Raw genomic sequence first — 27867 nt, forward strand, 5'->3', positions numbered from 1 at the left:
ATTATTTTCAAGAAACAGTTAATTTGAATCTCAGATTCCTTCTTTCCTCTCCCTAATGACAACTTGCTTATAATCTGATGGTGTAGCAGCTTCAACTATTCAGGCATGTATCCAAATGATAAATAAAGACTCTGGGCCTATTGTACTGGGTACATTCCTATCTAACTTGGGAAAACAAATAAGAAATATACAAGCATTGTCACAAGGGCAAATCGTTTTTTGGAAACTGATGCAATGCTATATAGAACATCCCAGTTACTATAAATCATAACATATAATCACAGCATTCTTACGAATAATGATAATGATGATATTGTTAGTTGCCCTGATCAGAAGTACAGTCAGCACTCACAGGAAGTATGCAGACAGTCCTAGATTCTAAACCAGATCTATTGTTATACTATTATACTATTATACTATTTAATATACCTATGGTTCTGCCTTATTAAAGATATGAACACTGTATCTCTATTGCTCAAGGTACTGAACAAAAGGATTTAAACAAGTGCAGTAAAACGTATCATGTCCCTGTAATAATGCATCTGTATTGTCCAGCAGAGTACTTCTGATCTAGTATAAAGTGAATAGGCAATAGCGACCCACTTCCAAACTTTTGTCAACAAAACTGCAAAGACTAGTCCAGGTAGTCCAGTTGACTTGTCAAGAGTCAACACCAACTCAAAGCAAAAAGGAAACATGAGGAAACAGCATTTTTGGTTAAATGGAAACTAAATGTAAGAATTACATTTTGGAATTACTGTTTCCCCTAGGTTCCATTTCAGATTTATATCCTAGATATAGCAATTAGATATATTATTTTTGGTAGAAAGGAAAAATATTCTACAAGTTGTTTGTTTATTATCCATTTACCTAATAAAATACCGTTGGATTTGCAGCTAACATATTCAGAAGTTCCATTTACACAAAAAGAGAAACTGGATTATTTTAAAATTTCAGACTAGATCAAGGAACTTATTGAACTAATAGTATTTTTATTATTTTAACCTTTAAAAATGCAATATTATTTATAAGCTATTAGGTTCAACTTTATTGTTACCTTATGAAAGTTTATCACTGGTTCTGAATGAATCCTGATTAGCTGAAGACAAGATCTATATCCTTGGAAAAGTTGTGCAAATAATCTAAGAAAGACTCCTCGCACCTCTTTATCCTAAGAAAGACATCAAACTGTTATAATACGCAAATAAGGTTTCCCAACTAATTCATCAGTAGATTGAGATCCCAATGGATTGACAACATCTTTCTTGACACCATACAGGTTTCAAGCCCCACCAGAGATTAATCTATTTTAATTTTTTTCAAATTAAAAAATAGGAAGCAAAATGGGTTCCACAGAGACCAAGAAAACATACTTAAAACAATAAAAATGGCATGTGGCTGTAGCCATTATTTGCTTGGAAGTTGCATGTGTAGCAAAAGAAACAACGGTCCTGGAATCTAGAAGACTGATTGGAAGAAATTTCACCAGTATACCTTTATGAATGGATATTCAAAATGCATCCACTGTTCCCCAAATTTCACCAGTATACCTTTATGAATGGATATTCAAAATGCATCCACTGTTCCCCAAATCTAGTCATTAAAATTCTGAAAGGGCTAAAAATATCACAATATGATATTAAAATTAAAATTCCCATGTGAACAGCTTGCTTATATTCCCCCATAATTGATTGCAAGAACTTCAATTATTCAGGTATAAACCTCACCTTTAAGGACACTGGCACGGTACTTTTGATATAGCTCAGTTCAGTTTCAATTTTCATCAATATTGCATTTTCCCATAAACTTTACATTGATACTAACTGTGGAAAGTAAATTTAATTCAGGCATCAGAGATGGGATACTGCCGTAATGCTTCAAATTATAATTAAAAGATAGGACTGATACCAGTAGTATCAACCACAACTTACAACCACAATTGAGCCCAAAATCATAGTTTGTTTTCTTGCTGGAAGTGGAATTAACCCTTTCCTATCAGCTCCAGCAAGATTTCTTAGATCAGCATCTTTGATGGCATAAAGTAAAGTATTTGGGAAAAATACAGAAATGGAAATACACTATATTTTCGTGTTTATTTCAGCATTGGGAACATTGTGTCTTACCAACATTTTGGAATGTGACAGAGCGGTTCGAGGGGGAGGAAATGCATAATCTGCTGTTGCCAAATCTGGATATAAAACCTACAATTTCAAGAACAAAATTTAAAAGAAGTGGTTTCGATTTGTTTTTAAAATATTTTTTATATTTTAAATGTAAATTGTACCACATTTAAATTTCATATGAAAATTTAACAAATGTTTGCATTCTTGTATCCTTATTATTTCAGTCTGATGCTAAATACAAAGAAACAAATATTAAGTCAGTTAGGAAACATTCATAACTCAAAGCAGCTAACTGTGATTTTAAACTTGAAAGGGGAAAAACTCAAACAGATTGAATAATCAACATTATACAAAAGAGGATCCCTTTATTGGAAAACTTCTCAGAAAACATATAGAAGAGTTTTTAAATATGATTTATCTGTGTTGATCCAATTTCTTTTCATGGCAACAATTAAATGCATTTTATATTAATCTATGTCTAATGCTTTTTTTCTGCTAAAATGAATCAAAAGGAGGAGGAAAAGATAAGGAAGAATTAGGAAGAAAGGAATGAATAAAAAAAATGGCCCTAATAGCCAACAATGGTTTTTTTTAAAAAAAAAATTTTTAAACATAAATAAAATGTAATAATTAGTAGATAATTAGAAAGTAGTTTAATCTCCTACTGGAATGAATGGAAAGCAAACATTTAAAAAAAATTGTTGAAGCTATTTAGAGTGAAAAGAATTATGTTAAAGAATGGCAAAACTATGTAAAATTATGCTAACAGGTATTACCAGAAAGGATGCTTGGTGGAATAATGATGCGAAAGAGACTGTAGATAGGAAAAAGATATATTATAGAAAAATATATTGCTGAAAAATGAGGTGGAGGAAGGTATTATATAATGCACATGTACAAAAGAAGATAGATGCAAATAATATAGAAGTCAGGAAAATTAGGTAATTTTCTGTGTGTGTGCGTGTACGTGGGTGGGTGGGTTGGTGGGTGCGCACATGTATAAATGCAGGATAAAAATGTAGGATAAAAACCTAATAATAATAATGTAATCAATGAGAGCAAGGAGCAGTTAAAATGGATTTGAAAATGAAGGAAAAATGATGAGCACCAGAATGAATGGGATCTAAACTCTCCTGTTCTTTGTTTGTATCCTGTAAATAGTGCATTATATCAGAACAATTTTTGAATCAAGATATCTTAAATGCCCTAACTTAAAGAATGCATAAAATATCTTTATTACTTCTTTATTAAACATTACTTCTTTCAAATGGAAATTTCCATTGAACTTCCACACCAGTTTTACTTGCTAAGTTGTGATTATTGCAATATCTCCGCAGTTGCATGATTATGATTTATGATGCTTCCTGACAGATTCCCAGAGGCAAAGACAATGGGGAAACTGGTATGAAGTCAGAAGTTACTCCTATTCCTGTACTTCAAATCTTAAAGAATGCATTAAAAATCCAGGACATGTTATTCTTGTGGCATTGAAATTACCACCATATTCTGACCAGTTTACTCTCAATTTTCTAGTCATTGCAATATCCCTGTCATCAACATTATGTAGATACTGCCAATGGGCATGTCCAGCAAGAATATGGTCAGCCTAATTGTGCAGTGTGGAAAGGAGGGGGACGGAGAAGCATCATGATCAAGAAATGACATCAAATATCACCGAGAAGTGGCAAGGAGGGGGAGAGAACAAGAATCCAGTGGGAAAATTTAATGTTTATTCTGGTCACATAAGACTACATTATCTTTCTCTCAAAGGATAGCCCAACAGGTCATAGGTTCTTTAGATAAATATAAAAACAACAAAATTTGGTATGAAACTAACGTGAGAGAATGCTAGAAGATCTTACTGATTAAGATAATTAGAGTTATATATCAGTTCAGATTGGAACTATATACTATAAATGTTGGTGCCAAAGAATAAAACCAATAAAAGGCATAGACGTTGAGTGAATGCTAAAAAATGGTAAAGTGTAGGCTGGCATATGGGTGTGGTTTGCACTGGTTATTTTTACTTATTTATTAAATTTATATAGCTGCCCATTTCACTGCTGTGATTCTGGACAACTTACAAAGTTTATAATCCAAAACAACAATAAAAAATAAGTGTGAAAATCATTAAAACCAATAAAAGCTAAAAACTATTAAAACCATAACAACATAATCAGTGAGACCGCACCATTTATTTTTCTAATAGTACAATCACTTAGCAGACTCTGCACCAATGTCTCCAACTACCTAGGCTAGATGGCAACAAGATTGGGACCAACCTTACCTTAGGGAAGATGATGGTTCCAAATGGTGGGCTCTAGAGCAGAAAAAGCTAATCCCTTGGGTCCCATCAAATAGCATTCCTTCATAGACAGGAGCCACAACATACCCCTTCTGCTAGATCTTGGTAGATGTACTTGGGGTATAGTGGTCCCTCAAATACCCTAGCCCCATGACCTATAAGACTTTACAGATCATCATCAGTACCTTGAACTCAGAAGCAAATTGGTAGTCAATGTAGCTTGTAGAGCAAAGGTATAATGTGCAATGATCTAGATGCACACATAATGGTCCATGCCATACATTTTGTACCAGGTGAAGCTTCTAGTTACCCTTCAAGGGCACCACCATGTAGGGTACATTACAATAATCCATACAGGAGGTGAACAAGAATGAGTGACTCAGTCTAGGGCCTTCTAGTCCAGTAATGGCCACAACTGACACACAACCCAAAGTTATACTCTTTTAGCTATGATTGCTACCTGCTCTTCAAAGAAGAGTTATGAATCTAGAGGTTATCTAAAATTGTGACCATCGTAGTTCAATCTCATACCAGATAATTCACTTCATCCAAGGTCCTCTGAAGTTTATGTACAATCATCTTTCCAACAATCTTCTTTAAAAAGGGAAGATGGGATACTGAACAAAAATTGTAATGGCTTCTTGAGGAGGGGGAGAGAACCACTGCCTCTCACAAAGAATAATTTACCTAATTGTAAGTCACTTCCCAGCACTCTTTACCAATCCGGAAGGGCATGTGTGTAATAGGCATTGGCTGAGCTCACAGTCATGAGAACGCTATCTGCTTCTTTAGATGTAACAAGTTCAATTCCTTGGCAGGACTATACCTTTGCACCTCCATAGGAACTGAACTAAAGCTGGCATTTAATTGGGAATAAATCTGAGCAATTTTGTTCCACACAAAAAATCCTTTGCATAGCCCTGTAGATGCACTTCAGAGTCCCTTCTACTCAAGTGGGCTGTGGTCATCCTAAACAAAGCTGTCAGCTATCTGCAAATTATGTGGGTGGGTGAACGTGCATGAATGTTTACATCATGGAATTATACTTACTAGAGATAGAGAAGTTTGCGTCTGCTGGAGCAGTGGTTCTGGAAGCTGGGAGAGGTGAATACATTCAGGAATTTTAATTGTACCGCCATCTAGGTCTGCTATGATTACATCTAACTAGAAGACACAGAGATAGAAATAAACACTTTGTATGATCTTGAATATCATTAAACATAGATAGAATACTGAAATGTCCATAAACCAAACAATATTGAATATCCACTGAGAAATATGGAGTGGCTGAATTTATGTAAATATAAAATTCTGATAGTAAATCAAATTTTGGTTGGAATTGTTAAAATATTCTGACTGATATCTAAAATGTTTGATTAACCAAGTTGTAAATATAGTCATTTTGCAGAGCAGATCTCACTGCAGTGCTAACTTTAGATAGCCCTTTTGTTAAAGAAAGGGCTCATATTTCTTCCTCGTATTTCAAGGACAGAGCAATATTAATACAGGTTTTTCCCAATGATCTTTTGGTCATTTTTCAAGTCAATTTTTGATTCTGCATGAAGTAGAAGAAACACAATTCGAGAAATAGGAGCCCTGGTGATAAAATCTACTTATTTATAAGTCTGGATCTAATTCACCATATAAACTGAACTTTTTTCCAAATAAAATTTTCAAATATCATCCAGTGTCACTGGTTCACCTCCCCCTTAAATAAGGGCTCCACTAGAATAACCACTACCAGACTTGCCTATTATTTATAAAACTCATTATTACTCAGTGCTACTCTTATACTGCTCGTAGAAAATTTCAGAAGCCATTCAAAATCAAAAGGCTGAGATACTGATCTTCGTAAATCACATTATGACTATAGTTTCCAAATGGGGTTTTCTCTTGTCAAAGTTTCTACTTTTTCTTCATTATATTCATTTTATATTTATCAGATATGTAACAATTTCTTGATATTGTTTGTTACTAATACATTTGTATCACTTTGAAATTTTTACAGTTAAGGTTGCCATGTACTATTCCCCCCCCCCCCACATAATCTCTCTGGATTCACTAAGAATTCCTATATCAGAGAACTGGGTGGCATAGAAATGTAATCAATCAATGACTAATATAGCATTCGTAATGGGGCTTCTCATCCCATGAGAGCCAACCACATATGGCTGGTAGCAATTAGTTAAGATTTTGTGATGCACAGTATGCATGAAAGGAATGTAAGAGAATATCCCATTGTTGAGTAGAATTATTTATTTAATTTTAGATGAAGTTGTTATATCAGGCATAAAATCCAGTTTAATATACTCACAAGTTCATGAATATCATTACGGAAGATAGAATGTACACCAATAATAAAAGGTGTTGGTGAACTTAGAACCTCCAAGAGTTGTGCAGGTAAAATTGGAATGTATGGGTAACTGCGAAGAAAAGAAAGGACAAATAATGCAGCCACTCTACTTTGTTAAACATGAAACTTTACATGCTTTCTACTATTTCCATTATATCAGCAAAAATATATTGGCTGGGTTTTATTTACTTTTTTAAAAAACATTTTCTTGTTTAATAAGTAGAATGTTTACAAAAATAACTTAATTTTCTAGTTTCTGGTTAACAAAATATCATAAAATACATCTCACTGCATTTTTGTATCTAGAGTTTCCTCAACTGAATGACTGAAATATAATCTTTAAAATTAATGGTGTCTGAATACAAGATATGCAGACAACTACTGATTGAGGTAAAATACTTAAAATTAGATTTTTCCAAGAGAAACATTATTTATCTAAAAGTTACAGATAAGCAAGAACTGTAATCTACATTTAAACAAGAATAATTAGTTAAAATAGCTGAAACTGAGCTGTTTTTATCTGTACTTTGCTGGCAAGAACAAAATATATGTGAAATAGCTCTAAATACAGAAATTATTTCAATAGCTTAAAATATATTAAACAAAATGATTAATTTAAGCTTATCCAGGTAGGAAGAATTCTAAAATTGCATTCAGGTGGCACTTAGCAATATTCTCCCCCCTGCCTCCCTCCCCCTTCCTCCTAAGAACTTTTAATATACAATTTGAACACCATATCTAGAATTATGCCAATAACATGACCTCCATCACTTGTCAAAATATTTTATTGTAAAATAATGGGTAAATTATTACACACATAGGGAGTAACCATATTGCTTGAGGTGGTTTCAGTGGTCTTTGAGGTGCTGAAAACTCCAAAAGCTATGATTGAATACACATATTGAACTTGTGCATTTTACGATTTTTATGATAATCATGAATGGTTGAACTTGTCAATAGATCAATAAATTGGGCAGACAATATCCATGAGCTTGTTTCTTCTTTATAATGGGACAGGTGGCTTAGCTATTGGCAGTGGAATTGAACATTATGCTGTTGTAATTGGGTTTTGGATCTCACTTTTGCACACGACGCCTTTAGCATGTGTCACAAAATCAATAGCCTTAATTAAGGGCTTTTAATATTGGAAAAAGAAGCAGCCGGGCTACCTGGCACATCACATAGCTGGACTATACAGAAGGTTCAATCGTTTCAGAAATCAAATAACTATAGCAGCATTTATAACCTCTATAATGTGAAGAATAGTATTAGATTTATATACTAGAAATCTGGTTTTAGTGGATAAACGATTTATTTAAAAAGACACTTGCAGCCCTCATATTGAAACTTAACATTTCTGTGAAGGCCCTTTGACTTGTATTTCAAATGAATTAAAATAAAACAAGTCAGATCGCAAAACACTGAGGGATATATGTGTGATGTACTATTTTGCAATATGTCTCTAAAAGTTCTAGATTAGGGCAGTCCTAAATGAAAAGGAATGGTAAATAAAAGATTTGACAAAATACTGGTCCACATTGATAAAGATTTTGTATACTCATTATAAAAACTTTACCTGTATTTGAGAGGAAACATTAATGATTCTAATGCTCTACAGGCATCACTTAGTCTTTGGAAACTAGCAGAATGAAAGAGGACTTTGTTTTCTGTAAGGACTGCACAGAAGAGATTCAGCACATTTTGAATTCCTTAAAAAAAGATACACAAGTTTTAAAATATATAGACTTATTGCAATAACAAAAGAATGACAGTTATGATGTATTAATTGACTATTATTGGAATTACTTTAGAAAAATATGTGATAATATTCTGTGTTTTGGAGATCTTATTTCTGAGTTCTTTCATTTGTTCTTTGACATGTCTGCATTATTCTATTATTATTTCCATATTACAATATGACATAGAAATTGGATATCTTTCAGTATATTTGATCCCATTTTCCAACATTGCTCAATAATTACTTCAAATGTGTTTTGTTCTGTTATTTATTAATCTAAAAGCCATTTAAGTGGTTATTGTAGTTTATCGAACAAGTATTAACAGCACAATCTTATAGAATAGCTCAATCTTACAAAATCAGAATTCCAAACAAATTAGGCTGCTCTTGTGAGGAAAAAAGTATCTCTGAGCTTATCTGAAAAACTTACATTAATAATTATGAGTTTTTAAAAAATCCAACATACTTTCTACAAAGTGACTGAAGATTAGCTGGTTGAAAAATCTAACAAACTTTTTCATTAATTGTGATTGTCTAATGAATCAGACACCAGTAAAAATAGAGCAAAAGAACTGCCAAAACTTTTCTAAGAATTTATAATTCTGAGGCCACCCTTTAAAATTAAAACAATTTTAGATATTAAATGAATTTTGTCTCAATTTAAGACCTTTCTTGCCACAATGGTTAAGTGAAATACTGCAATTGTTAAGTTAGTAACATTTTTGTTAGATGAATCTTGTTTCCCTATTGACCTTGCTTGTCAGAAGGTCACAAAACATGATCAATGACCCCAGGACATTGCAACTGCCATAAATACATATCCATATTTGGATCACGTGACTACAGGGTGCTGCAATGGTCGTGTGTGAAAACAGTCACAAATCACTTTTTTCAGTGCTGTGTAACTTCAAGTGATGACTAAACAAATAGTTGTTAAGCTGAGGACTACCTGTAGCTCTGAGAAGGTTTTTCAAAGGTAAAGGTAATGAATGTAATGCTACTAGGTATGGACTGCAAATATCTGGATGACATTAAATGACTACAGGAAGAACTACCCCTTTGCTACTATCTAGTGGTTACCTGGAATATTTTTAGCCTTGTGTTAGAGGCTATAGTGTCTCCTTCATCTCCGAGGAATGCCACTATCCCAATCCTATATATTTTCAAATCATTTCTCTTTGCTAAGTGTATGAGGGAATGAATTCTTTTTTATTGTGAGGATAATTCATAAGGTAGAGCTCTAGTATTTTTTCAACCAAGCAGGAATTGATACAGAGGCCACTGCAGAGATGACAGCACAAAATGGTAGTTGTAATTAGATTCCCCTTTTTAGGTGTGTACAACAAAAAATTTAAAAGGCGGGGCTTTAATTGCCAAACGACAGCTGCCATTTTGACATTGCTGGTTGCCCTGCCCTGTGAATGCTAAATTTCTAAAATTCATATTTTCCGCTATTCTGTTATCTGAATGAATTCATATTGAAGCCCAGAGTTTCTGGATTTAGCTATTTAACTCTAATCTTTGTTGGGTTGATTATGTAACACTGGCTGATAACTGAAATAAAGATTTGATGCATAATTCCATCACTAGTGACCATCCATAATGCTGACACTGAGAGAATATATAAAACTCAATTAGTATAATACTTAAACAAGATTAAGTAAACAGTATAAAAAACTAAATGTATTGAGCTAGAAAGAAAGGCCTCATCTGAATCAACTTTCTGTTACAATATAAAAGCTGTTTGTCACTTCTTCCTTCTGTTATTTTCACTTCCCCCCAAATAGTATATATATATATATATATATGAAACAAAATAAGAACAATTTTCACTAATAAACCTCCAAACACTTCCATTTTTTAAAAAATAATTATTTACATACTTCTGTTTCTCCAACTTTGTGTGTGTCTATTTATTACTGTGTTTCATTCCCTGTTATTATCATATATCTCATGTGGTACCATGTTTCCCTGAAAAATAAGATCTCCCCAGATAATAAGCCCAATCGGGCTTTTGAGCACATGCACTAAAATAAGCCCTCCTTGAAAATAAGGTCTTCCTGAAAATATTGCAACACAGCAGCAGCCATGGGGTGACCACACTCACCACCTCCTGCACCTCAAAAATAATAAGATCTCCCTGAAAATAAGGCCAAGTGCTTATTTTGGGGGTCAAAAGAAAATAAGACCCTTAGTTTTGGGAAAACATAGTACTACTTCTTTTAACTATTCTGTTCCCATTACATTAGCCAAATCTTGTAATTGATAAATAAATGTTATCTCCTAATGGTCAAAATTTTCCTCTCTCCCCCATGGACATTTTTAATTATATTTGAAATCTTAATGAAGTCAAGTATGATATTACTCTAAAACCAACTATGTTTACTGCTACTTCCTTTTTGCAACTAATAGTAACACAGTATTTGGTTCTTGTGCTAATTAACACATACTTGGAAAAATTTAGAAGCTTTACCACCAATTTTGTTGTATTTAAGTACAATGATAATGAAGATTATACTTATATTTCAACAGTAGATTTCAAATAAAGGGGAAAAATCCATCTCCTTCAAATTTGCAATGCTTCTAGAATAACATTAGCCAGTTCTCATATTTTCCTGAAAAATCTTATCCAAATCTTTCTATATCCTTACTTCAACTTATTTACAAAGGTTTTAAGTGTAAACAACAGATATTCAAGAACACTTGTCTCTTAAATAGCGGATAACAGGAAGCAAGAAGAGTTTCAGTTCCAAATTCATTTTTTACCCTAAGACACTCTGAACACTACCATCAGCTAGCTCATGTGATAATTATTCCCAGTGTTCTTTATAATCAATCTGCATTCTCTCCACCACTGTCCTCCCTCTCAACAGACTGAAAGCTTATTCAGACAGCACTGTCTCTACACTTGCAAGTCTAGAACTCAGACAGCACCTCTGGCCAGTCGTTCAACCTGTGCCATGAACAGCAAATATGGGATGGCTTGCCAGCAGAATAATGTTTGAGGACTTTTTGAGGAGCCAGTGGTTTGAGTTTTGGATTTGGGTTTGAAGACTTCACAGATGAGAAGTGTGCATGCATTCTCTCTAGTGAGAAAATAAGCACAAATTAATACTCAATGAGCTGTCTGGAATATGAATCTGCTTATTGCTGAAATAAGGAAATAAAAGAAGACTGTTGTCCAAGGATGTTAAACAACTGCAGTTTTTATAACTACACATCATATCAAGACTAGGCAATGTGTGTCCATCAACAGAGGCAGGGGGAAATTATTACACAGTAAAACTCAATTTTTAAAATTACTGTACACCAGCTGTGACTCTTATTCACAAATCTGTCTTGTATTTATTTAATCCAAATATATTTAATATATGTTTTCAACCCAATATATCAACGTTCATACAGATTTTCTCCATCTAAACAGGACTTCTTCTTTACTTCCTCTTTTATCACTTTGGATGTCAAAGCTCTGGCTCTTGCTCTTCTGGTGGCCTCAACCATTATTATTAGATGTTGTTTCTCCATCTTCTTCTTGGTCTGGCTTGTATTCTTTGACCTTCTCTCCTTTTTGTATATGCCTCAAAATATTATTATATTATTCCTGATATCCAATGTGAATTTAGATAAAGTGAGATTCTTTGCTTTGATTAGGACTTAATTAGAAGTGATAGATATTTACATCTCTTAAATTTAACAAAATCATACTTTATATCCAATTATGATAAATAGGTCACACATGATGCTACTCAGGGCTTGCTAATATCAGCAAGTATAAAGCCAAAAATCAAAGCTTTAGCACCTGCTTTAAAAAATGTTTTTTTAAGACTGTCAGAAAAGTGCACAAAGCTATGTTTAACTCCAAAAGTTGAAACAGTTGGAGGATAAAATAAAATTTATTTCAATCAGTAAGTAAAAGTAATAAGTAATAACAACAGTTTACTTTAGGTGATGTAAAAATATGAAAGAAGTAAAATAAAATGCCCTCTTCAACTTCTGAAAAATAATCAGTTGCAATGTCAACTTCTAAAGACAGATCTTCATGCTTGCAGAACTATATTTGTTGTCACCTTGAACTTCAAAACACATCTGTGATACTGACTAGCCAAGGGCACAAACAGACCAGACAATGCTAAAACAAACAAACAATATATCTAGTGTTCATTATTACAGATTAAGCTTCCATAGTCAAGCATGCTTCCTGTTGAACATTATCCATATGTTAGAAAAAAAAATTGACAGAAGCTTCCTGACTAATTTTTTTTACTGTTTTTAAAGATTTGAAAAGGTAAGTAATTTGCACTGAAATATCTGACTTCCTATATTTTTTTTAAAAAAAATGTAATCAATCATCCTGTTTCCTGTTGTTCTAAAAATGATTTACAAGCTACACATAGACACTCACGTACATACTGCATTGTTTAAAGTGTTACCATATTAGCACAAAAAGAATTATAGAATTTTCCGGAATTGCCACATGATGAAACAGAAAACAGGCATGCACAATTTTTGATTCCAATTATCAGTAATTTAGTGAGACTATAATTCACAAATATGAGTAAGCAGTTATCAGAATTTTTTTCTGAATTATTCTAGAAAGAGATGCAAGCAGCATTTTAATCAGAAGGGAAATCAGATTCACTAAAGAAATAAAATATACAGCCTTCTAAAACTACATTTAGAGAACTTTGATGTATCTTGCCTAATAAAGATTTGGGCATTTTATGCTTAGCAAAATAAAAAATAAATTATTATGTTTAGTAATTAAGAATAAATTTCACAAACTGTGGATTATTTTTGAAGAGTGTATAATTAACATATGATTCAAATCAAACTAGAATCTCAAAGCGAGAGTTTGGGTTTCCTAAATGGAGAAAAAAAAATTAAAATATAGAATTGTAGAATATATATTTGTCCAACAGGAGTACATGCCGAAGAATAAGATGCACTGCATGAAGCTTTCTTTATAGAAAACTTCAAATTTTGATCCATCTAGCTTTTAAGGCTAATTGCAAGCAAGGAAATTAGAACATGCAACATCTATATTGTACTACTTAACAATTCTAAGCCAACTCAAAAAGCCGTTATTAAAGTTTGAAGTTGTTAAAAACTGGGACCAATTTATTTTAAGGATTGTGTTAAAAAGTATGGTTTGTATTTTAATATCAGAAAGTGGGATAAAATGAGTCTGGTCATCTGTATCTCGAATCCTGGGTTTGTTTGATGATCCATTTGGTTTTTTTTATTGTCCATGTTATTCTTAAGAGTCTTGTCTAACACCAATGTTCAAAAGTGTCGATAGTCCTTCTATCCTGCTTCTTCAAAGTCCAATTTTTGGTTCTATAGAGTGTTACAGGGAATACCAATTTGCAGAATTCTAATCTTTGTAGATATAATGACATCCAAATACCTTTTCTAAGGCCTTTATGGCTGCTCTACCAATTGCTAGTCTTTGGTGTATTTCTTGATTGCTTATTTCTTGACTGTTAATGGTTGAGCTTAAAAGGCAGAAGCTAAGGATTCAGATTCTTAGTAGTACAGATTCTTCCTTCACTTTTAAAACCATGCTCTTCCAATCCAGTTTCATAAATATAGCTTGAATAAATAAGAGAGGGTACAGAGCCTTGTTTTATTCCTTTGCCAATCTGAACCTATCTGTTTGGTATGTGCTGTGGCTTCCTGATCCATATATGGAAGAATGAAGTACCTACTTTTTTAGTATTCTTTGTCTATCTTAATTATCCAGTGTGCATCAGCAATAATAATACTTATGTTTCCATCTCTCTTCTAAAGTCAGCTTAAACAACTGACATCTCTTTTTCCATGTAGGGATCTACATGCATTGCATTGCAATCTACATTGCATTGCATAATCCTAAGCAATTTTTTCTAGCAATTGAAATTGTGCTAAATATTGTATAATGTACATACTGTTAAGTCTTTTTTTTGTATTTGAAAAAAAGACTTCCAATCTCATCATCTACTATTTCATAAATGTTATTTAATACATGAAACAGATATGCAAGGTCCTCTGGATTTATGATATAATATGCTGGTAATATTTTCATGTCTATCTAAATCCAAGGAAAAAAATTCAAGTTCATTATTACAGTTTGATGACAGTGTACAAACTGAAGGTTAATCCAGAAAATACCAGCAAATATTGTTTATTGCTATATTCCCAACACAATTAAAAGTGCTAAACATTTTTGGCATGGGATGAGATCATCCAAATAAATAAATTACACATTATATCCTATCCCAGTTTAAAACATTTGCAGAGGACGTTTTGTCTTGCCAACATCTTAAGTGCAACTATTAGGACATGACAGGGGGCCCTCTGAGTGGCTAACTCCAAGATGTGGAAATCTGCATTTTTCTTATATGTCATTTTCATTCATTAGAGCCATGGTGGAGCAATGGTTAGAATGTAGTACTGCAGGCTAATTCTGCTGACTATAGACTGACAGCAGTTTGCAGTTCGATTCTAAGGGCGCCAAGATTGACTCAGCCTTCTATCCTTCTGAGGTCGATAAAATGAGGGCCCATATTGTTGGGGGACAACATGCTGACTCTGTAAATCGCTTAGAGAGGACTGTAAAGCACTGTAAAGCACTATAAAGCAGTATATAAGTCTAAGTGCTATTGCTATACAAGCAGTTCCTTAGGCTGACTGGTTTGGATAAAGGTAAATAGTATAGCTTTATATTTAAGAACTTCATTGTTTGGATTATATTTTTTACTGTGCACATTACTGCAATTATATTACAATTATTTTTTTGCAACTATTTTTTACAGAGTACATTACTGCAGTTATATTGCAATTATTTTACGTGATCTTGAGCAGTGTTTGATGGAAAGTAGAATGCAGGTATAATAAGTCACAATGCACATGTTACAGCAATATACTATTTTATTAATTGAAGATCTGCACCCATATGTGTTATATATCAATAATTTATATATCAATATTTATAATTAGAAATTTAAAATAAGACTAAAAAAGCAATGTGTAATCAAAAGCTTAGCAATAAGAACACTGAAATACAATCCTGAAGAAATTCTGACTTGTAATACTATATTTAGTTTTTAGTATGTAGCAGAAAAGTATTGCTAACACAAGGAGCCTTTTACAGCATATAATTTTGGAATAACCTGGAAAAATTCACAAATAAGGCAGTAATTTCAGGAAATAAAACAACATTATTCTAATTAGAATTTTAAAAAATAGATAGGGGAAAACCAGTTTCTGTCACATGAGAAATAATGTATATGGATTTAGATATTTAATATTTTGACAAAATTATCAAACAGTAAATAGCAACTGATTTCTTGTTTTACCCATGTGTAATAACACTGACCATATATCTAAATAGAAATGGCCAATTTAATAGACCAAAATATGATAAAAGTATTTCACCATATTAAATTTCCAGGGATAAGCAGAAGCCTGGACAACTGATCATTCAGTGCATATAGAGAATAGAATTTATTTTCATATGAAGAGTATTTTTTGTTTCCTATTATACAAAATCTGATATTCTAAAAGCAGAATCTTGGCAGATATAATACTTAATCATGTATGTAGTTTCAGGTTGTTTGTTTTAGCTTTTTCATTTGTTTATTTTGGATGCTATTGACTTGTTTAATGCTTTGTAATTGGTTACCAGGATAATTAAGTCTTCAAATTCCAAAGGAATAGATCATTATTTGGCAATCTACACTTAAAATAGGTCAGTGTAAGGTCAACGTCCTGTAGTAAATGCTTTATTGTATGCTGTAAGACATAAAAGGTGATATACCAGTAGCTTTGATCATAACATTCTAGGACAATTAAGAGTGAAATATAAAACTATGTCAGGTATTATAATTCTGAGTGCAATAAAATTTCTCATTGTTACAGTTAATTGTGAATGTGTTGGGAGTTCCATTGTTTTGCATGCAATAAAGCTTATTTTTTAAAGGTAATTATATAGTTCGTGGCAGTAATTAATTCATTGAAATTTAGAATGTTAAATTATTCAAAACTATTTTAGAAATTAAACTCTCAATTTCAAAAAATTCATAATCTTTTATTATTGTCCAGTAACTGCAACTTCATATCAGTAATCCTGAAACTGCAAATTCACAGCCATAATCTTCAATAATTAATTGTACTATTTTTGTTCCTTGCATGGAATCAACTGTTAACCTTGCAATATTTTCAGACTACAACAGCTTCTGCTAAATTTGGAATATTTGCAGGGGTCAGATTCTTCATTCCATTCCAATCTTCATCTTCCTGATTTAAAATGCCAAGACAATGAACTTTATTTAGAAGCCAGCTACATGAATCCTGTTTTTGCAAAGATGTTTTCTAAAGCCGGTGTTTAACACATATTAAAATACAACATACTTTGTATCATTTTATTCTAATATAATTTCTTTTACAAGAAAAACATTTGAAATTAAGTAGCCCTCATTCTTAAGGGAATAAATCAATCATTGGTTGATAAGGAACTTTTCAAAATTGTTCCAACATTGGGTATAAATTATATTTTCTTAAGGGTTGACCAGTATTTTTAATAGCAATGCATAACAGCAAATGATAGATGCATATTTGCCTGATTAAACATGATTGCTTAATTTCAACATTTTCAATTAAGACTGGGTTGTATGACATGAGTTATGTTTGTATTTTAAGATACCAACAAGATGTTTAAAATATTAATAAACCACACACTTTCAAAATAATGTGTTTTAAAAAAACCACAACCCTACTCTTTGTTTATACAGTACTTAAACAATGTTTGGAGAAAAAACCAGATCAAGAATTCACAATTAAAATCAATTAACACTAATTAGAACTCTTTCAATTATAAGCCAGAGTAAACAAGTAAGACATCACTGCCTCTTTGGAGACTGTAATCATATGGTTTGGTAGATATCAATTAGAACAAAGTCCACAAATCAGATGTTATTACCACTACTGCTTACCAGTATACAAATAAAGCCTCTATACAGATGGTGCTTGGTTAATGACCAGTTATTCAATGACTCTTCAAATTTATGATGAACAAGTACTACTTATGACTGATATTGAAAGTTCCAACTCTCACAATTCCCCTGCAGTCATATGATTGCAATAGGAGTATTGGCATCTGGCGCAGATTTCTGACTTTTGCAGTGTCCCGTGGCCACATGATTGTGATTTATGACCTTCCTGCTGGATTCCCTCAAGCCAAGTCACTAAGAAAGCCAGCAGAGAGATGACAATCATGGTCATGTGAGTTACTCATTTAATGACCAGCAATGATTTGCTTAACAATGGTAATCAGGGATTGCTGGTTGATAGCAAAACCAAGTGGTGCTATCACATAAATGTGCATTTTCTGACCACATTGCTTAGTAATAGACATTCCGATCCCAAATAGTGTCGTTAAGCAAGGACCTCCAGTACTAACTTCTATAAGCACATACAAATTGTTTATGTAGAAAACATAACATAAATTTCATATAACTAAAGCACAGCTAATGAAAAGAAGAATCTTTATACATGATATTGTTCACTCACATGTAATCTAAGTAGATATTTTTCATTTCAGAAACAGCACTGTCCTATCCAGTAACAAAGAAAGCAGTTTTCCTACATATAGCACCTCTGTCTTATTTGGGTTCAGTTCTACCATCCATTATTCTATAAATCTTTCAGTAAAATAATGTTTCCATTCCAAACCTGAGACTCAAACAAAATTGTCTTACATAATACAAATAGAATTTCTCTTTTAGTAGTCTTCCCCTAAGTAACTACAATATCCTTCCTTTACCTGATCACTGCTAAAAGCTATTTAAATATTTAAATATATTCAATTCCTAAAGGAAACAAGATTTTAAGCCATTTATCAAGAATACATATCCAAGAAGTCAAAAGCAGCTTTTGATATTGCTTAAGATCAGATATCAACATTTGGCAGCAAAAAAAAAAAAGTAACTGGAAGTGCAATCTTGAGAGGTTTTTTTTTAAAACAACAACAAATAAAATAGATGTTTTATACCTTCATCTTTAATACTCTTCAAACCCTTGAGAAGGCTAATAAAGTTCAACTGAAATTCCATTTGGTGGCATCAATATGTCATTGCCATACAATTGAAGCCATAGGTAACTGAATTTAATACATGAAGATAAACAATAGCCAAAAAATATTATCTAGTCCTGTTATAACCTACAGCACTTATACACCAGTTAGATTAATCAAGGAACCTGTATTTTGGTGTTCTTAATAGAGACAGAGTTATTATTTATTATAGGTTAGTCTGATAGCTATTCTTATCTCTGAAAAATAGGCTTGTTAATCTATGAGAAAACCAAATTTATTCAATCAATAGTTCTCCTGTGTTATTTTTATGATCTTTTCAAACAGAAGTAATTAACAGTTACTGAAACTATTCAAAATAAAATTATTCCTGAACTGACTTAAATAAAGGTTAAAAATAGGTGACTTGGCTTTCATTGTTTCAGTGAAGCCTTCAGAACTCTAATAGTATCATTAAAATAAAATAAAATAAAGAAACATTGTAAGTCTTGACAAGCCTCTCTTACTTTTATTACAAATAGGTATTTTAAAATGTAGGGATTTTTAAGTTTGCATTTCATACATCTACTTTATGAAATAAGAAAAATTCAAACTATTTTTGAACTACTGACAAGAAATGTAAACTGTGCTCTGGATGTTTCTTCCTTTCTTTTTTTTAGAAACAATGCATTCTGTATGATGTAGAAAGAACCTCCCTTAATTTCTTACCAAAAGTGAGGAAAGGAAGATGAGTGAGTTACATACTGATATTGCACAATGTCTCTGTAAATTATAAAATTATTTTGCAAATGTTAGTTATTTTATATTTAGTACAAAGACAAGAACAATTTATTAAAAATAGCTTGCATTTGTACTAATACAATTATATTTATACTTTTGAAAAAAATACTATGTTTCCCCAAAAATACGACCTGTCCTGAAACTAATGCCTTGCCCCATTTTTCGCATGGGCAAAAATATAAGCCTATTCCTGAAAATAAGCCCCCTGGACAACCCCCCCTCTGCTCACCGACCTAGCAGTATCCCGAAGGCGCCAAGCCGCAGGAGCTGGCCCCCCCGGAAAGGCATTCACATTGCTTGGCGCCTTTGGGATATCGCTAGGTTGGGGAGTGGTGTTCTGCCTGGCCGGAGGGGGAAGTTTCCATGCAGCTGCTCCCTTGTGAGTGGACTCCCAAACAGCTAGGCACAGCCTCAGGGGTGAAGCAGCCATGAGGTGACCACGCTCATGAGCAGCTGCCCAGCATACCCCCTCTCCAGCTGGGCAGAGCACCATTCACTGACCTAGGGAGTATCCCTAAGGCGCCAAGCCACGTGGTGCTCTGCCCACCCCCCCAGCTCCCGCAGCTTGGCACTTTAGTCATACCCCCCTAGATCAGTGCATGGAGCTCTGCCTGGCTGGAGAGGGGGTTGTGCGAGCACCTGTTCCGCCCCCAGCAGGTATGCCTCCCAGCCTCACCAGGCCCTGGCCCAGCCGCCACCGTGCTCCGAGCATAACTTCTTTTTCGGCTTCCAAACTCCAAAACTAGGCTGCCGAGTCTTTCAGCAGTGGCTGCTCTAGTAGTACACTCTATGGTTGTGGGCCGGCTGCCGGACAGAGAGTCTTCTGGACAGAGAGTCTTCCAGCAGCCAGCCCACAACCATAGAGTGCATTCCTAGAGCGGCTGCTGCTGGAAGACTCAGCAGCCAAGTTTTGGAGTTTGGATGCTGGAGAAGAAGTTATGCTCGGAGTGCGGCGGTGGCAGCGGCACCCTGGCCCTGCAGGGAGAGTTGGGGTCAGGGCATGGTGAGGCTGGAAGGCATGCTTGCTGGGGGCGGAACAGGCGCTCGTGCAACCTCCTTCTCCAGCCGGGCAGAGCTCCATGCACTGACCTAGGGTATATCCCAAATGTGCCAAGCTGCAGGAGCTGGGGAGCAGGCAGAGCACCATGTGCCTTGGCTGTGTCCGGCTCTTCGGGAGCCTGCTCGCATGGGAGAAACTTCCCAGCAACCCCAAAACAATAAGCCCTCCCCCTATAATAAGCCCAGGACCATATTTTGTGGGGCAAAAGAAAATAAGACCCTGTCTTATTTTGGGGGAAACACGGTATTATACAATTATTTTCCCACAAGTGTTACTTTCTGTGTGACATACTAAAATACATATAAAAAGGTTGCCTTTCTATTCGACTGCTTGCAATTAAAAGCAGGAATTGTTGCCTTAACATGGAATTCTTTGTTAGTGGTCATTCTTGGCTGAAGCAGAGATTACTTTACACTGGAATTCCCTCCCTTAACAGCTGTGAATCCATGAATGTGTGATTCCAATAAATTATTTTGTAATAGGTCATAATTCAGAACCAAGGAACAACAGGATGAAAAGTAAACCTTCACTATTCCATCCTTAATTTTCCAACCATTTATCTGCCCACAAACAATAGTTAAATAAAAATGATGTTAAAAGTACGGAAGGAACGCTTAGTGATTCACTGTTTTTTTTTTTTACATAAACAAGTTTTGCTACATTAATGTTTGAACTGAATTAAATGTAACAGCTAAAGTGACTTACAATAAGGTAGTCCTCAGCTTACCATTGTAATGGAGCCTAATCATTATGGTTGTAAGTCTGACAGCTTATTTTACAGACAATTGTTAAGCCAATCACCATGATCATTATATGAATCCATGGTAGTTAATTGAATACCACAGGTGTTAAGTGACCTCATTGTTTGCTATGGCATTTTTGCTGAAAATTGCAAGTAAATACCAAGTTTTGGCAAAAATGTAGAAAATCAGAATCAGGTGATCATGGATGCTGTAAACAGCCATATATGCGGGTTAGTCTTAAATGTGGTTACTGGAAATACTCATACGTACTAAATCATAAATACTATTTTTTGTGGGCGGGGATGAGGGGGGAAAGAATCTACTGTAACTCTGAATGGTGACTAAATTGTAAGTCAAGAACTATTGGTAGGATATTTGCTGCTGTGTTTTTAGCCTGTTCATTTTCATAAAAGTAAATTCAGGATGATAAATTTTTAATAGTGAATATTGAGCACAACATAAATATATAAAACAACTTTAACAATCTAAAAAAACAATAATGCAGTTAAAAATTTTCAAATAGTCAAGGGTTAAGAAATTTTAGCGAAACCTTCTAAAATCAAGTTTTCACACTCTGGAAAGTTGCATAATCAAGAGGGTGGAAATTTGAAATAATGTTCCAAATGAAGACCACCTGGGGTACTCTTAATATGTGGAAGGACTTGTGGATCAAGGAATCATCTATGGTGAGTTTCCAAGGTCAGAGCCACCCCAAGCCCCCGCATCTCATGCAGCTGACAGCAGTTTATTTGTCTGATTGTGAGCCACCTGGGATTGTCTGCTGGCTTCCCCATTGAGTTTTCTTTTTAAAAGCTGGCAGGAAGTTGTGAAGAGGTTCTCCATGATAGCAATGGAAAGTATGAGGAGTGCTGTCACATTACTTCATGTTTTACAACTGCATTGTTAGGAACTAAAATTCTAATCCCAATTTCTGCCATTAATTGAGGACCACCTACCGTATTTTCACCCATATAACCCGCCCACGCAAATAACCCGCACACGCATATAACCCGCGGGTTTTCCGAATCGTGTAAAATATTTCCCGTATAACCCGCCCACGCATATAACCCGCCCACGCATATAACCCGCCCACGCATATAACCCGCCCACGCATATAACCCGCGACGAGTAAAAGAGAAGGGAAACAGCTGAGATGGGGGGGGAAGAAACGGAGAAAGAAGCCTGCGCACGCTGGGGAAGAGGAAAGGAACGGAGGAGAAGGAAACAGCTGAGATCGGGGTGGGGGAAGGAACGGAGAAAGAAGCCTGCGCACGCTGGGGAAGAGGAAAGGAACGGAGGAGAAGGAAACAGCTGAGATCGGGGTGGGGGAAGGAACGGAGAAAGAAGCCTGCGCACGCTGGGGAAGAGGAAAGGAACGGAGGAGAAGGAAACAGCTGAGATCGGGGTGGGGGAAGGAACGGAGAAAGAAGCCTGCGCACGCTGGGGAAGAGGAAAGGAACGGAGGAGAAGGAAACAGCTGAGATCGGGGTGGGGGAAGGAACGGAGAAAGAAGCCTGCGCACGCTGGGGAAGAGGAAAGGAACGGAGGAGAAGGAAACAGCTGAGATCGGGGTGGGGGAAGAAACGGAGAAAGAAGCAAGCCTCCGATCGTGTAAGCCTCCGATCGTGTAAAATATTTTCTGTATACCCCGCCCACGCATATAACCCGCAGGGGGGCGCTGTGCATGTAAAAACCGCATATAACCCGCGGGTTATATGGGTGAAAATACGGTATATATTCACTGTAACAAATCCATAACAAAAGTAGAACTACAGATTGGTAATGACATAGCATATTAAACATCTTTGTTAACTTTAGTTTCTATTGCCTGCTTAAGATGAGTAAGTTTGTGTGATTAATCATACTCATTAATTAACATTCTACATATAAATATTGTGTGAAGGAAGAAGTTGCTAAAAACAAGCATACCAAATAAACAAACTTGGTTAACCACAGAATATTCACTAACTTGTTTTTTTAGTAGATTTTATGCTTTAGGTATAACTTATTAGATTTTGTTTTTGTTATGGTATACATTTTTTAATTTATAATTTAAATTTAAACCCAAATGATTCCTTCAGTGTTTCCTAATTCTAGATTTATAAGTGGCTGAATAACTACAGTGAAATTGTAATAAAAAATAGAAATGAGTAAATGCCCTTAAGCTATTAATCATCACTTTTTAGAACAGGCCAGTAATATATTTTGGTATTTCCTGTATCGTGCTGCTTTGTCACCTTAGAATGAGAACATTCAATTCAGTTGGGAATTGACAGAACGAGGGGTCTTAAAAATTTCACTGCTAAACATTTTGTCATGCAAAATTATATTGATTTTTCACTTCAACTAAAAGATAAAATTCTCCTACTTCTCTCTTTGACAGAAAATCAATTGGGATTTGTTCAGGTGTTTCAGAAAACAAGGGGCTAGGAAATAAAAACTTTAGAAATCCCAGACTTTTAGGATTTCTGAAGGAAAGGAAGCTCTCATTACTGTAGACTCAAAACTATCATAGTACTGGATATTACTGTATACTCAAAAACAGATTTGATCAATACAGGAACTATTACTTGCTGTGATTTGGAATATAATTTTGTCACAGTCAAACTGCATCTGATTCCTGGATCTATTCATGCCAATGTTTCTATGTTGAATTTCTCCCTGGCTTGGTTTATAAGAACCTCCAAATAATCTGCCTTGCAAATGATCATTAAACTCAGGAAAAATATGCTATCAGGGGTGCTATGGTATTTCAGATTCAGTGTACTTATTGATAAAGAAAGATTGTATAATAAATCAAACAATCTTTATGTGAACATATTTGCACCTATTTTTTCATATAACTGCTTTGGGAAGGATGGGAAAACTGATACCAAGAAAAAACTTGTTACTTAAATTACTGTGGATTACTATAACTCTTAATTTCTGATTTATTGAACTCATTTTGGAGGGGAGGAGATGGAGTCAATATAGACAATGAAGAAACATGCGGATAGAGTTATCAAAACGAAGACTGAGATTTTAACAAATTGCAGGTAAATTATATTCTAAAACACACTACAGGGACACAATTTGTTAAAATAAGAACAACTAAAAATAATCACAACATTTCTCTAATCATTTTACAAAAACTGTGTAACAATAAAAAAACCAACCTACCTAATTGTTGAAATAAAAGAGCCACACTAGTTCCTGTTACTGGAAGGCTATCGTGTAAAGGAGTTTGTATCAGTTGCCTGTCTCCTGCTCCAAGGGAAAACAGTTTCTGTAGAAAAAAGTGTTAAGATCCTTATTGCAAACTATTAAGTAGGCTGAATGGTTATCCTAACCAAAAGAAGTCACATCACTAATTTATATGCAACTAACAAAACAGATATGTTCATTTAATCACCCAAATTGAATTCAACTTGATATTACTGTTATTAATTATCTATTTTTCGTGCAATCTTGGCCATACTAACTCAGAAGATATCCCTACTATTCCAGTAATGCTGATTTCTAATTAAATTGATATAGGATTGAATTGAACATAAATTATGTACTATGCACTGACATAAACTTGGGGTCTAGAAACTTGTTAAGAAAAAAAAATCATACCTAAAATAATTTCTGATTATTGTCATAAGAGATTTTCCTTTGTCCCAAACATATGTGACCAATTAAGAAACCTATTCATCAAAGTGCATCACATAAATCCAAATGGGATACAGGGGTCCCTCATTTCTCATTTAAAGAATGTCAGCACAATCGCAAGATTTTTGCTGATTTTAGCATTTTCCAAAGCTTGTCTCAGCTAACAAGACAAGCCATCTCTTTTCAAAGGTAAGTTTTCAAATAACTAAACTTTATTCTAATGACAACTTTTTTAGAGAATCCCTGGTATTAGTGTCAGAGGTGGAATTATATTGGTTAGCACCGGTTCGTGGGAACCGGTAGTGGCGGTGGCGGGAGGCTCCATCCACCTACCCAGACTTCATCATGGATGCTCTGCGTGCGCACACGCACACTCCCAGTTCTGAACCAATAGCAAAGGTAAGAGAATTTCATGCCTGATTAGTGTACATACAAAGTGACAATAAAGTTATTCTACGTCTTCTATATATACTGGTATGATGTATTCTACTTTGACTTAAGCGTTTCAGGCACATATGCATTTTAATAATTATTTGACATTTTTAATTAATTAATTTTTATTTTTAATTGAATATTTATAAGAACATGGGATTTTCTATATGAACATATATTTCAAAAAGAGAACACATAGCAGAAACTGACAAAAATGTAGAAATGACAAAGAACAAAACTGATCAAATTAATTCACCAGTTTGAATACATATAAAACTAGCTTGCTTTAGATATGTATGGTAACAAAAAATAAAACTAGTTTTTTTAAAAAAAGAAACATCCAGAATATTAATTTCAGTTTTCTCTTCAAGTAATTTGCTGTTTATTCTCCAATGAGCTAACTCTGATATATTACCAGCCTTTCCCATAACAAGTGATAAAACCCCTGGCTAATGACTTTACCATCATGCCCTGTTTTTGTAACTTGCAGCAATGTTTTTGCTAAAAAGAATGATTTCTACTAACATCCATGGTTATTTTAAATCATAAATTCTAACTTACTAAGCATGATTTTTTTAAAACCTAGTTTCATTAACACCATATTTCATAAATACCAGTATTTCCATAGCAATACATTGGATCCTGAAATAGTAAATTACATCAGAAAGTGTGGGGAGGGGGGGGCTCAATTCCCTCATGGAAAGTAAAGAAAAAATTAAAAGCAATATATTCTGTATCACCAATAATAAAAAAGGTTGAGCTCTGCAAACTTCACCACTGATATAACACCCTGGAAAGATAATTACAATGATGAATTAACCCCTTGACCTTATTTTGGAATGGAATTTTTGCACTCTTTAGAAGTCAGGCCACTAGAACATACCTAATTGAGCTATGTCCCTTTATTAAATCAAACTATTTGAAGAATTTATTTTTTCTTTCTTCATAAATTAAATTAACTGGATAAATAATCTCTTTTCCACCCCCACCCTTTTTTTACCTGTGACCCTCCAGCAGCAGGAACAAAGCATGAACAGAGATTTGCAATGAGAGTTTCCAATGAGACATTCAGGTTGTCTACATACACAGTGTACACTAAGCCAAGGCAAGCCTAAAATATGAAAGAGGAATATATAAAATTGATACCCAGAGAAAAATAAATATTAATAATGATTGGAAAATACAGCATAGTATTAAAAATGTAACATAAAATATGAGTATAAAAACATGTCACAGAGAATCATATGATAAAAAATAAAAATGCATTCTATAACTGCCTCTATATAAACCACCTATGCACTTTATATAAACTACAAACATATTCAAATAAAATCCAATCTTGAAACGGACCATGCTCTTTTGCTCAAAAATAATTACTCAGGTAGAAAACTGAGATAGATCCACTGAAGCAAGCTACTATTGCTGAACTGTAACAGCAAACACACAGTATTTCTATAGAAAGTTTGCCATAATATAGTGGTTCAATTGGGTTGCTTCATCTTCAGGCTACTATTGTGGCAATCTGTCTTCTGGTATTAAACTTTAAATGAAAGGAAGCAAGGCAATCTATATTCTAATTCTATTTATCTATGGTAGCCTCAAGGCAGCCCAAATGGTGCACTATATTGCAACAGTTTTGAATCAATGTATCTAAAGTAGTTTAATCTAAAAAAATTAGAAAAAGTCCTATGGAACTTAAATTCAGACCACTTTTATTTGCAAAGTTGTGATAGTTGCAGTATTCTGCAGTGGCATGTTTGTGATTTCTGATGCTCCTAGGCAGCTTCTCACAAGTAAATTCAATGGGGAAGTCAGCAGGAAGTCAGAAGTCATTCAAACTCATTACTCTGCCCGCCCATGGTCATTCTACTTAACTGTTTAAATAACTAAATATTTAAATTATTGAAGTTTGTTTGCCACTACATTTATTTTTCTACTTATAATATATGCTCTTTTTAAATGATCATTGGACAGTCTAGCTCTGGGGTAAAATATATGGTTAGTCTATAATTTAATGTTCATTCTAGTCACATTATCTAGTCACAATCTTCCTCTGAAAAAATGACTCAAAGGGTCACAAAGCTGTCTAGTTTTAATTATGGTCATAATTGGGAAAAATTCCTAATGATCCAGATATTTGTGGTGGTACTGCCTGGGATAGACATAATGCTCCCTTTTTGCAATTCTGGCTGCTTAGTGTTCTCCATTGTACAAAGATACAATATAATTCATAAACATGGGAAACAATCATTTCCTATTATTTGGGAGGAAAAAATTACATCCCCTCCCCCAAAAAACATATACAGAGAGAATTAATTGCATTGTATACATACAAAAAAAATCAGTGTAGAAATTTAGAGTGTTGGAAATAGTGAGAGGCTCACGTTCTACTCTAACCATGGAAATCTACTGAATGGTTTTTGAATGAACTGGATGACTTTGGGATCCAGTTTCGTTGGGGTATATTATTTATAATATCCCACCTCACAGTATTATTGTCGGGGGGGGGGACCGAGGAAATACTCTATAAACTAGTTGAGGTCTTGGAGAAAATACAGGATGTATATTTATTAAAAAATGTGGATGTTACAAAGGTTAATTCAGATTATGTGTTATATATCATAAATGTGC

General features: G+C 34.2%; 1 protein-coding gene across 2 annotated transcripts in view; it reads right to left on the bottom strand.

Moving 5' to 3' along the window:
• Positions 1-27867, bottom strand: part of SBF2 (SET binding factor 2) — a 213698-nt gene that overhangs the window by 88304 nt on the left and 97527 nt on the right. For both annotated transcript variants that reach the window (XM_014051691.2, XM_014051690.2), the window contains exons 5-11: positions 26237-26347; positions 24331-24436; positions 8358-8490; positions 6743-6851; positions 5479-5592; positions 2124-2201; positions 1058-1171 (exon numbers count right to left, since the gene is read on the bottom strand). In XM_014051691.2, the coding sequence (XP_013907166.2) occupies positions 1058-1171; positions 2124-2201; positions 5479-5592; positions 6743-6851; positions 8358-8490; positions 24331-24436; positions 26237-26347 (765 nt within the window). The remainder of the gene's footprint in view (positions 1-1057; positions 1172-2123; positions 2202-5478; positions 5593-6742; positions 6852-8357; positions 8491-24330; positions 24437-26236; positions 26348-27867) is intronic.

Source organism: Thamnophis sirtalis, unplaced genomic scaffold (genome assembly GCF_051295495.1).
Source record: "Thamnophis sirtalis isolate CommonGarterSnake01/CBP01778 unplaced genomic scaffold, rThaSir2_p1.2 scaffold_1, whole genome shotgun sequence".
NCBI lineage: Eukaryota > Metazoa > Chordata > Lepidosauria > Squamata > Natricidae > Thamnophis > Thamnophis sirtalis.